At 53.0% G+C, this 11,373-nt stretch overlaps 3 protein-coding genes across 3 annotated transcripts; 2 read left to right on the top strand and 1 right to left on the bottom strand.

The window, feature by feature from the left end:
* Positions 1-3: 3 nt before the first annotated feature.
* Positions 4-963, top strand: LOC144898093 (uncharacterized; the record flags this gene model as incomplete). Its single annotated transcript, XM_078788971.1, has 1 exon — positions 4-963. A coding segment is annotated over one exon (960 nt), but the record flags the coding sequence as incomplete, so codon positions are not given.
* LOC144898092 (uncharacterized) lies at positions 963-2,442 on the top strand. Its single transcript, XM_078788970.1, has 2 exons — positions 963-974; positions 1,009-2,442. Exons 1-2 carry the CDS (start codon positions 963-965, stop codon positions 2,440-2,442), a joined length of 1,446 nt encoding a protein of 481 aa, XP_078645096.1.
* An 8,160-nt stretch (positions 2,443-10,602) lies between these two features.
* Positions 10,603-11,373, bottom strand: LOC144898091 (lipoprotein-releasing system ATP-binding protein LolD 2-like). The gene has a single exon (XM_078788969.1). The coding sequence runs from the start codon at positions 11,371-11,373 to the stop codon at positions 10,603-10,605; it is 771 nt and encodes a 256-aa protein (XP_078645095.1).

Below are 11,373 nucleotides of genomic sequence, written 5' to 3'. Positions count from 1 at the left end.
GGGTATGAAGTTCACGGTATCGTCCGCCGCTGTAGCACCTTTAACACCCAACGGATCGACCATCTTTATCGCGATCCGCACGAATCCGATGCGCGGCTGTTTTTGCATTTCGGCGATCTGACCGACGGTCAAAGCATCACCAATCTGGTCATGAACATCGCTCCGGATGAAATTTATAACCTTGGTGCCCAATCGCACGTTCGGGTTTCGTTTGACCAACCGGTATATACGTTACAAACCGTCGGCGCGGGCGCGTTGAATGTTCTCGAAGCGGCCCGGCAATTGAATCAGCGCCAAATGGTCAAGGTCTACCAGGCGTCTTCGTCTGAAATGTACGGCGATGTCGTCGAATCGCCGCAAAACGAATTGACACCATTCCGACCGCAAAGCCCTTATGCGTGTGCTAAAGTATACGCATTCCATCAAACCGTCAATTATCGGCGGGCATACGGGATGTTTGCGGTCAACGGGATTTTGTTCAATCACGAATCTCCGCGACGCGGTGAAACGTTTGTCACGCGCAAGATCACCCGTGCGGCGACGCGAATCAAACTGGGGTTACAGGACCACCTGTACCTGGGGAACCTCGACGCACGCCGGGATTGGGGGTACGCCAAAGATTACGTCCGGGGAATGTGGCTGATGCTCCAGGCAGATCAACCCGATGATTATGTGCTGGCAACCGGCACGACCCATTCCATTGGCGAATTCCTTGGATTCGTTTTTGGTTACCTGGACCTTGACTGGGAAAAACATGTGCGGATCGATTCGCGGTACCTTCGTCCAGCCGAGGTCGACTTGCTGATGGGCAATCCGGCCAAAGCACGAAAGAAACTGGACTGGGTTGCCGAAACGAATTGTGAAACGCTGGCGCAAATCATGGTCGATCACGACCTGGAACTGGCCCGGCGAGAATTGGACCTTGCCGATTCATTGGCGCCGGTGCCGTCACCGTCGGATTGATGACCGGCCCGGTAAAGCAGCAAAAGCCGAAAACAAATTGAACAGGAATCGGAACAAATTTTGACTGGTATTGCCCCCCAATCCATTTGTTGTATCGGCGCCGGATACGTCGGCGGTCCGACGATGGCGATGATCGCCAAACAGTGCCCGGATATTGATGTTCACGTGGTCGACATCAATCAAAACCGGATCGATGCCTGGAATTCGGACCAGTTACCGATCTATGAACCGCAACTGGACACCATCGTTGCCGAAGCGATTGGCCGGAATTTGCGGTTCTCGACGGACGTGTCCGGCGGCATTCGTGCCGCCGACATGATTTTCATGTCGGTCAATACGCCGACAAAAACGTTTGGGATCGGCGCCGGACGGGCCGCGAATCTGGAATTCATCGAAAAGTGCGCCCGGATGATCGCCGAAAATTCGCACGGCCACAAAATCGTCGTTGAAAAATCGACGCTTCCGGTACGCACCGCTGAAGCCGTCAAGCGCATTTTGAATTCGTCAAGCGACAACGGAAGTTCGTTTGATGTGTTGAGCAATCCGGAATTTCTCGCCGAAGGAACGGCGGTCGATGATCTGTTGCATCCGGATCGGGTTTTGATTGGTGGTGAATCCGAAGCGGCGATCGAATCGCTGGCGGCGGTATACGGACATTGGGTGGCCGATGAAAAAATTATTCGCACCAATGTCTGGAGCAGCGAATTGTCCAAATTGACGGCGAACGCGTTTTTGGCTCAACGGGTCAGTTCCATCAACGCCATCAGCGCGCTGTGCGAAATGACCGGCGCCGATGTCGACGAAGTTGCCAAAGCGATCGGCACCGATTCGCGGATCGGCCCGAAATTTCTAAAATCGTCGGTGGGTTTTGGAGGTTCATGTTTTCAAAAAGATATCTTGAACCTGGTTTACTTGTGCGAACATTTTGGTCTGCCTGAAGTCGCCACGTATTGGGAACAGGTGATCGCGATGAACGATTACCAGAAATTCCGGTTTTCCGATCGCATCGTCAAAACCATGTTCAATTCCGTGTCCAACAAAAAAATCGCCATCTGGGGGTTTGCATTTAAAAAGGATACAGATGACACACGTGAATCGGCGGCGATTTACGTGTGCCGCGATTTGTTGCTCGAACGCGCCAAATTATCGATTTACGATCCGAAAGTCGACGCTTCTCAGGCACGGCGGGATCTGGAATATGTGCTGGCCGGGCCCGATGGGGAATTGTCTGAAACCCAAAAAAAATTGCTTGACGAGAACGTCGAATTTGTGCCCTCGGCCGCCGCCGCTGCCGACCGGTCGCATGCGATTGCGGTCTTGACCGAATGGGATGAATTTGGTGACCAGGATTTTTCAACGATTTACAGCTCGATGTACAAACCGGCGTTTGTTTTCGACGGCCGCAACATTCTGGACCGGCAATCTTTGATGTCGCATGGATTTGAAATCCACAGTGTTGGAAAAAGTGATCGCCGGTGAGAGTATGCCGGTTGGCCGCATGCCGGTTGCATGAACCGGCGGTCGCGCCACCGGTGGTCGTGTGGAAATCATTCGAAGCGATTTTTCCAAACCCGCATCAGCGACGGGGCAAGGGTTTGATTTCACCGGCCAGGCGGTGAGCCGATGAACCGCAAACGGGAAGATTGTACCGGTCAATCGGCCGGTTCATGGCTTCGGGTTCGCCGTCGCGATCAACGGCGGTATAATGGAATCCGCAATGCCGACAGGAAACCGGCTTTCCCAGATACTCGATTGGGTACTGGCCGTTGCGCGAGCACCGTCGGCATGCCGAGATAAATTTCAGAATCCCATTTGTTGGCGACTTCATTACGCTCATCGGCAACTTTCCTGTTGACTGGATTTCACATCGGTGGACATCACCGTTGGACATCACCGTTTTCAAACCGCCCCATTTTGATCGATTTGGCTGGCTTTCCAAACACCAGTTTTTGGCAATTCAACCGGACATGACCGCTGAACCGGAAAAGAACCGCGTGTTTGATGACTCGGATATCCGCGTTGGCGGTGAATCGGTCCGGCAAGCACATTTCAATTGGTGGATTGGCGTGATCGCCGGTTCAGTGGCGTTGGCGGCGTGGGGTGTGGTCAATCGAAACTGGTTGATGACCGCTGTCGATCTGGACGAAGTGCCACGTCTGGCGATCGAAACGCGAATCGATATCAACCGGGCGACCTGGCCGCAATTGGCAACCTTGCCCATGATGGGCGAAACCATCGCCCGGCGGGTCGTCGTTCACCGCCAACGACACGGACCCTTTCGCGATATCGACGAATTGACTTCCGTGACCGGGATCGGCGACAAACGGCTTGCCCGCTGGAGACGCTACCTGTCAGTTTCGCCCGGCGATTGTACCGCTTGTGTCGAGGAATAACGCCCGGTCAATTCAAGTTCGGAAACGTAGCGTGTCCGGGGCCAGCGTGTCCGGGGCGCGGCACGAACTTTGATTGACTGCCAGAAACCCGGTTTAAACAACCGCTTAAATCTTTGGCTTGGTGACGACGCGAGTAAACCAACGGGAATCCGCACCATGCGTACAATCGAGTTATTTGGTACATATTGGTCATTGTCGCTGGAATATTTGCAAAAACGTTCTCCAACAGGAAGACTGCTACTGCCAAGTCTGCTGGCTAGCGGCTTTTAGCGTTTTGAGGCTCGGCGAATTTCCGGGAACGCGCGTGGTACATATGAACGGTGATACAGACGCCCAGCACGCCAGGTTTTTGGCGCTTTTGGAGGAAAATTCGAAAAGGATCCTCTCGTTTATCCGGATTTTGGTGTTCAACCAGGTAGACGAAGCAGAGGAAATTTTCCAAAAGACTTGCCTGGTGTTGTGGCAGAAATTTGATCAGTACGACTCTGAGGGAAATTTCGGGGCTTGGGCATGCAAAGTGGCGCATTATGAGGTGTTGTCGCAGCGAAGGTCGTCAAGTCGGGCGGCGAAATACATCGGCGATCGGGCGATGGTCGCGTTGGCGGAGGCGACGGTTCCAGTCGTCGAGAAAATCGATGAGCGCCGTGAGGCTTTGGCCAGTTGTATTGAAAAGTTGGGTCAAGGTGACGTGGATTTGTTGCGAGAAAGGTATGTCAACGGGAATCGCTTGAAAGACATTTCGGTGTTGCTCGGCAAATCCATTTATTTCTTGTCCCGGGAGTTCACGCGTATCCACGAAACGCTGGCCCGGTGTGTGGTGCGGACATTGGAAGTGGATTGGCGATGAACAAGGACAGCGTGAGCAAGGTTGGAAAGTTGCGGCGGCTGATTATCAAGTCTCAGGCGATGAGTTGTCCGAAGACGAATGCCGTTCGCTTGACGAACTGATTCAGTTGCCTGGTGCGGCGGTCGAGGCTGCGGAACTGCTTGATCAATTTGCGGCTTTCCAGGATTCCGGCAGGGTCGGTTTGTTGCTTGGACGGCCCGGTTTGGGCGGCAAATCTGACAATTCGGCGGTCGCTGGCGCTGGGCTCGGCGAGGTCGTTTGGCGGGGCAACGCCGTTGTTTCGGCGATGGTCCTGCTGGCTGTCGGTTTGGTGGCTGTCGCGGCCAATTGGTTTTTGGCGCGTCCGGTGGTGGACGCGCTGATTCTGCCTGTTCCAGACGTCGTCACGAACACGGTGCCGGTCGGTCGTGTTGCGCCGGGCCGGGCGGCGTCGATCGGGGTTGCCGTTGACGGACACGACGACGAAATACATGTTTTTGAAGGGGTGGCGACGCTATCGCCGGTGATGGAAAGTGGCAACGTCGCTGCGGTCGAAGTCGCGGCCGGGCAGGCGGCGTCGTTGCCCGTTGACGGGAAATTCAAAACGGGGTTTTTTCAAGCCTCGCGGGATCGGTTCGCGTCGGCGCGATTGATGGTTTTGGATCGACTGGATCTGGATGATTCCTGTGAACGTGTGGTGTTGGATTCGGATCCGGCGATTTATTGGAAGCTCAATCACCGTCCCGGCGATCAAGAGGTCGGGGAAGTTACGAATTTGGGACGTGACCAGGGCGTCCGAGGTTTCATTTCAAAACGAGCCATTTTCACAACGGGGCGTTGGTTTGTTTCGTCAAGGGAAAGCCGCTGCCAGACGGCCGGTTGAAACATGGCATGTTTGTAGAAATGGGAGGTCCTTATTACAACGCTCCGCCTCACCCGAACCCCCAGAAATGCGTTTCGTTTTGTTCACCGGACACCGCCGTCGGATGACCCCGCAAACGGCGTATCGTGCGAAGCAGTTGAAAGTTATCGGGTTCGCACCTGGCAACATGTCGTGGCGCAACATGTCGTGGCGCAACATGTCGTGGCGCAACATGTCGTGGCCCGGAAGCACCACGGCCAGGTGGAATTGTTTGTCGACGGTGAGTCGGTCTCCGGAAAATCCGATCCCACGCTGCTGGCCGAAAAAATGACCATTGTCGTTGGTCAGCTTTACCTGAAATTTGTCAGTCGGCCGTTGGTTGGCCAGGTTGACGAGGTGGCGATTTACGACCGCGCCTTGACTGACGACGAGATTGAAGATCATTTCAAGGTTGCAAGAAAAAACGACCTTGGTTTGGGCCGGCCCAATCGCCCCCTGGGAGCTTTTTAATTTTTGTTCTGCAAGGTTCAAAAGACGATTGATCAACCGTTAAATGTTAATGCCGTTTCAACCGGCATCCGAACGTGAGCGGTCATGTTCGGTACGAATTTCACTTGATTGATGGAGCGACTTGATTTTGATTTCCGAGGCATCACCGATTTTTAATGGCATTGGATTTCGTTCGTCCGGTATTTTACTGCTGGCAATTTTCGTTTTCGTATTGGCGGGTTGCGATACCGGCCCGCAAACGTACGAGATCAGCGGTACGGTGACGTTTCAAGGGGAACCGGTCGCCAACGGCGAAATACTGTTTCGCCCTGATGGACGCAAGGGAAATGCGGGCAAAGGAGGGCACGCGCGAAACAAGGATGGTCAGTACACGGCAAGAACCCTTGGCGGGCCGTACGTTTTGGAAGTGAGTTCCGACCCGACCGGAGAGCCAACCACTGCGGTTTTTGATCCAGCAGACTACATACTGTTTCCGCCAACGAGTTTCGAATTTGACCTGCCCCGAAAGGACACCGTCCAGGACATCGAAGTTTCCACGGCCCCGCAGTAACCGGTTCGCTGTTGACGGCTTCGGTTTTTCCGGAATCCGAGGTGGAAGTATTCATGAGTACCGTGTTGTTTCAACAAAATCTTCATAACGACTGGAAATGGTTTGGTCGTTTTTTACTAATCAGAAGCGTGGTCTAATCTCAAAGAAGGAATTCAAGCCAATGTCAACGATTCATCAAAATGGTCACGAGAAACAAGGCTTTACACTGGTTGAACTGTTGGTCGTCATTGCGATTATCGGAGTTTTGATTGCGTTGCTGCTGCCTGCTGTCCAGGCGATACGCGAATGGGCTTTGAGGCTTGAGTGTTCGAACAAGCTTCGTCAACTGGTGGTTGCGTGCCACAGTCATCAAACCGATTTTGGGCACTTTCCGTCAGGTTTTAAAACATCGCGATCCACATCGAGCACTCCCGTGCAAGGGCAACCGGGCTGGCCGGCGGGGTGGCTTACCGGTGTTAATGATCGGCCCGTTGGTTCGGGTGCCGTCATTGGCCCGCCTTGGACCGTTGCGGTCTTGCCGTACATGGAACTTGGCAATGTTCTGAGACAGTTGGATCTCAACGCGCCGTTCAACACATTTGATCGCGCCTCATTGGAACCGGGAACAATCAATCATGTCGCTGGCAGGCAAAATCTTGATGTTTTTCGATGTCCGAGCATGGAGAATCAGCAAGTGGCCGTCGAGTTGAACGTCAAAGCCTGGACCAACTCACTCATCCCGACAGCAGGCGCCGAAAACGGCACCGAAAGATCCCGGAATCATTATATGGGCGTCATGGGGGGCGGCCTGTCAACTGAAGCCAATTACCTGACCGACCGGCGGCTGTTCTTTTCCAACGGGGTGATGTATGCGAATTCTGAAGTAGCTGTCGAAGCGATCAGTGACGGAGCTTCAAACACTTTTCTTATCGGTGAAACGAATCTTCCCGGTTGGGATATGACCTGGTCAAGCAGCTTCAAGGGGTCTGGCTTTGCCATGCCTTACAACATTGCTGGCGCCAACGTACCGATCAATTCGCTGACTCCCGGGACGCGATCGATGGACACCTCTGACTTCCCCTACTGGAACAATTCCCGGTCATTCGGAAGCTTTCATTCGGGCGGTTGTCATTTCGGACTTGCTGATTCGAGCGTCCATTTTTTTGAAGACCAATTGGATTTGCAAGTTTATTACAACCTTGCCCGTCGCAGCGACGGAAGTGCCAATATTGATTTTTGATGTCCACTTGGCTGAAAAAACAACATTCCCGAACAGCAGTTACACTCGTGATGGCGAACAGATCGCCAGTCACCCGAAGCTTGGCGGAATCCTCAACCGTCATCCAACCGGATCGACTTTTGTACATGATGGTCGGGCGGAATTTTTTGGACAGGATCACCGGATGAACAGGATTTTAAAAGCCGGCCCAAACTAAAACCAACCTGTCAATCGAATGATCCTGTCTTCAGCATTGCCCGAGCCAGCGAAATCTGAAAATGCTGTGAGCGAGTTCGGGGGCCTGTAATGAAACTTGTATCAGCTGGTAAAAGTTGGTGTTTTATTGACAGGTTTAATTGACAGGAGAATTGACAGGAAAATGGAAGCATGGATGCGTCTTTGAAAAGCGAAGTCGAATTTTGACTGGCTTCAAACGACGTTCCCTGAACGATATCCGGATTCCACACGCCGCACCTTTGAACGACGCGTGGCCAAGTGGCTGACTCTGCACGGACCAGGCAAGACCGTTTTCTTTCCGCAGCAACACCGAATCGGTTTGCCTGTGTTTTTCCGAATCGTTTGAAGCGCTCAGCGGGGGGATTCAAAAAGCGTTTTGGGAATTCGGAGGCGTGCCTGAACGCCATCGCACGGATTCGTTGAGTGCGGCCGTCGGCAATCATACCAGTCGAAAAACGTTGACCGATCGGTATGCCGCTTTGCTGGATCATTACGGTTGCCAAGGCGAAAAGACCAACGCCGGCCGTGCCCACAGTCCAGACGATGCCTCGACTGGTTGGCAAGAAAGGCGTCGCGATCAACTATCGCCACGTGATGGATTCGTTGGTTCGTCAACCGGGAGCTTTTGAAAACTATCAGTATCGCGAAGACACGATGGGGCGAATCAAACGCTTGATGACTCGCTCGAAACTTCCGGTGGGCAAAACCTGGGAGTCCTTCGAGTTGAACCGACTTCCTTTGAGTGTTTGCAGGCAACTCCAGAATTTGGCCGACGGATCGTTTCTCAGCCGCCAGGAAAACGTCTTGATTTTTGGGAAGCCCGGCTCAGGGGAATCTCACGCTCTCTGTGCGTTGGCCGAGCAATCTGACATTCAGCAAGTGGGATCAGATCTTCAAGGATGCGATGACAACCGCTGCAGCCATCGACCGACTGGTTCATCACAGCGTGATCATCGATTTGAACATTCCCAGCTACCGGGTCGAAACCGCCAGGAAATCAAAAACAAAACAGAAAACGGCAAGCACCAGGAAACAATTAACGACTTGATAGAAAGGAATTCCAATTGTCGCTAAAGAGAATTTCCAATTGTCGCCGAACAGGCAAACGAGACCCCGATACGATAACGTCAGGAAACCGATCGCACAAACGACGTGTGCAACGGCAAAAACTTTATGCCAGCGAGCGAGGTCGTTCGGTCTACCGCCAGCGTAGCAGGACGGTTGAGCCGCTCAATGAATGGTTCAAGGGGTTGTTCGAATTGGATCAACGGGTTTGGCATCGCGGTTTGGAAAACATTAAACGCAAATGTTGGCAGCAATCTTCGTCTATCAACTTTTCGTTCGATTCAATTTTCGAAAAGAAAACAAAAATGCTCGAATCAAATGGATTTTGGATATTCTGTCAATTCCCGGACACCCTCAAGTAAGTACCATTGGGCGCTAGCCCAATGGTACTTACTTTAAACTATTTTGGCTGCCGGGCCGTAAAATCTGGAACTTTGGCACGGCATTTGCGCATCTGTGATTTCTTTTCCTCAAAAGGAGTCATTTTGTCATGGACTTTCGTACGAAATCAGATGCTGATCAATCAGATGCTGATCAGGAACAACAACAATTCGATCGCGCATTCGAGCTTCTTCATCAACTCGTTGACTTCGAGGAAGCCAATGAGCTTTTTGCTCAACGCGCTCATACCGTCTACACCGCCAGTGTTGTCCTCTGGATGCTCGTTTACCAACGACTCAAGCCCGACTCGTCACTCGAAAATGCCGTCAAACACCTGGTCGAAACGAAACCGTCCTGCTTGCCCGAAAACAAACGACTCGACGAAAACACGCTTTCGCCCAATAGCGCCGCCTACAGCCGAGCTCGTTCACGCCTGCCACTGGAAGTAGCCCGGTGGTTTGCTGACGAAGTGAGCGCTGGCATCATATCAACAACTCAACTGAGCCTTGATGATCAGAGGGTGTTCCTGATCGACGGGACAACCATTTCGCTGGCTCCAGAGAAGTCATTGCAAATGGCTTTCTCACCAGCTTCGAACCAATTTGGCGAGGGAGTTTGGCCGATCGCTCTGTTGACGGTTTTTCACGAGCTGGCCAGTGGTTGCGCGTTACTGCCCCAGGTTGGAGCGATGTATGGGGAAAAAGCTGTTTCGGAAACGCAACTGGCTTGTCAGGGAATGCAGCAGTTACCAGAACATTCAATCATCCTTGGCGATGCCGGATTCGGCATTTTCGGAGTTGCCTACGCAGGGGTTCAATGGGGTCATGACGTTTTGCTGCGGATGAAGAAGTCGAACTTTGAATCGCTCCGTCGCCGGGCGAGTCTGCAAAGTGAATCGGAGCATCACCGATCGTACCAGCTGAATTGGAAGCCGACTGCTCAGAATCGCAAGACCCAACCGGATCTTCCTGAAGACGCGTCAGTTGAAGTGACCTTGCACGAGGTGGCTGTGACCGATACGTTGACGAGAGGCGTTTTCCCAGGCGTTGCAATATGCTCGCAAGGACAAGCTGCCCCGGCGTCCCAATCGGCGTTTTAAACGCGAAGCGTACCGCAAACGCCCGAAGGATGTACATTTCGAAAAACGAACCAAACCGGCCAGCAAAATGAAGGACTCCGATGTAAAGCAAGTGCCATTGGGGCCTTGAGCCGCCCGCTCTGCCAGGCCACAGGTGACGGAAGATCTGCTATGATTTTTTGCATTGTTCATCAAAAGTCCGTACAATGATTTCGGTGTCATGGCCTCTTTCAACGTTTCAATTGATCACCAATTGCCCCGGCAAACAGCGATCAACCGGCTGCATGGATTTGCTCAAACGGTACGCGAGCAATTCGAAGACCAGGTAAGCGATGTCAACGAGTCCTGGGCGGACAACGGTGATATTGCGTTTCGTTTCAAGCGATGGGAATGCGTATCGCGGGCGATTTGAAAACCGACGACGACCGCGTCACCGTGGTGGGCAAAATGCCGTTTGCCGCATTACCATTCAAGGGGCTGATTGAGCGGACGATCGCGGAAAAGATCACCGAAGCGCTGAAAACCGACGGGTGAGCGTATCAGAGCGCTGATTCGATGCGGCCGTCGACCATCGTGATCAACTGGTCAGCCTGGTTGGCGATTTGCATATCGTGGGTAACCATCAGGATGGTGACGTCGTGTTGGCGGCACAAATCCATCATCATTCGCATCACGTCCTGGCCGTTTTCTTCGTCCAGATTGCCGGTTGGTTCATCGGCCAGCAACATTTTGGGGTCGTTGATCAACGCTCGGGCGATGGCCGCGCGTTGCATTTCTCCGCCGGAAAGCTGGTTGGGTTTGTGCCGCAGCCGGTGTTTCAGTCCGACGGCGTCAAGTAATTCGACCGCTTTTTGGGTCCATTGAGAACGTTTCGTCCAATAGCTCCAGAACCCGCCGATCATGTGCGGTATCAACACATTTTCCAGCAGGGTTAATTCGGGCAGCAAATGATAGAACTGAAAGATCAAACCGAACTGCCGGTTACGAATTTTTTCACGCCGTCCGGCGGACAGCGTGTCAATCCGTTGATGGTCATACCAGACTTCACCAGCATCGGGCCGGTCCAGCGTTGCCAACAGATGCAAAAGCGTACTTTTGCCGGAACCGCTTTTTCCGACGATCGCCGTAATTTCGCCTTCGCGGATGTTCAAATCGACGCCTTTGAGTACGGGTGTTTCCAGGTTTCTTTTTCGATACGTTTTAACCAGACTGCGGCCTTCGAGAATCGTGCGCCGGGCGAGGTCGCAGCGAAGTCGTCCGGGGTTGAGGACGGGCGGGCCGGTCGTTGGTCGCCCGATGGGTGGCGTCAT

This window comes from Doryrhamphus excisus, unplaced genomic scaffold (genome assembly GCF_037039965.1).
Source record: "Doryrhamphus excisus strain RoL-2023G ecotype Guam unplaced genomic scaffold, RoL_Dexc_Guam_v1.1 HiC_scaffold_81, whole genome shotgun sequence".
Lineage (NCBI taxonomy): Eukaryota > Metazoa > Chordata > Actinopteri > Syngnathiformes > Syngnathidae > Doryrhamphus > Doryrhamphus excisus.
The sequence above is the reverse complement of the archived record's forward strand: the minus strand, read 5'-3'. Positions and strand labels throughout refer to the sequence as shown.

Bases quoted from the DNA above. Each gene is read 5' to 3' on its own strand.
- LOC144898091 (XM_078788969.1), bottom strand. From the start codon at position 11,373: ATGACGCCACCCATCGGGCGACCAACGACCGGCCCGCCCGTCCTCAAC.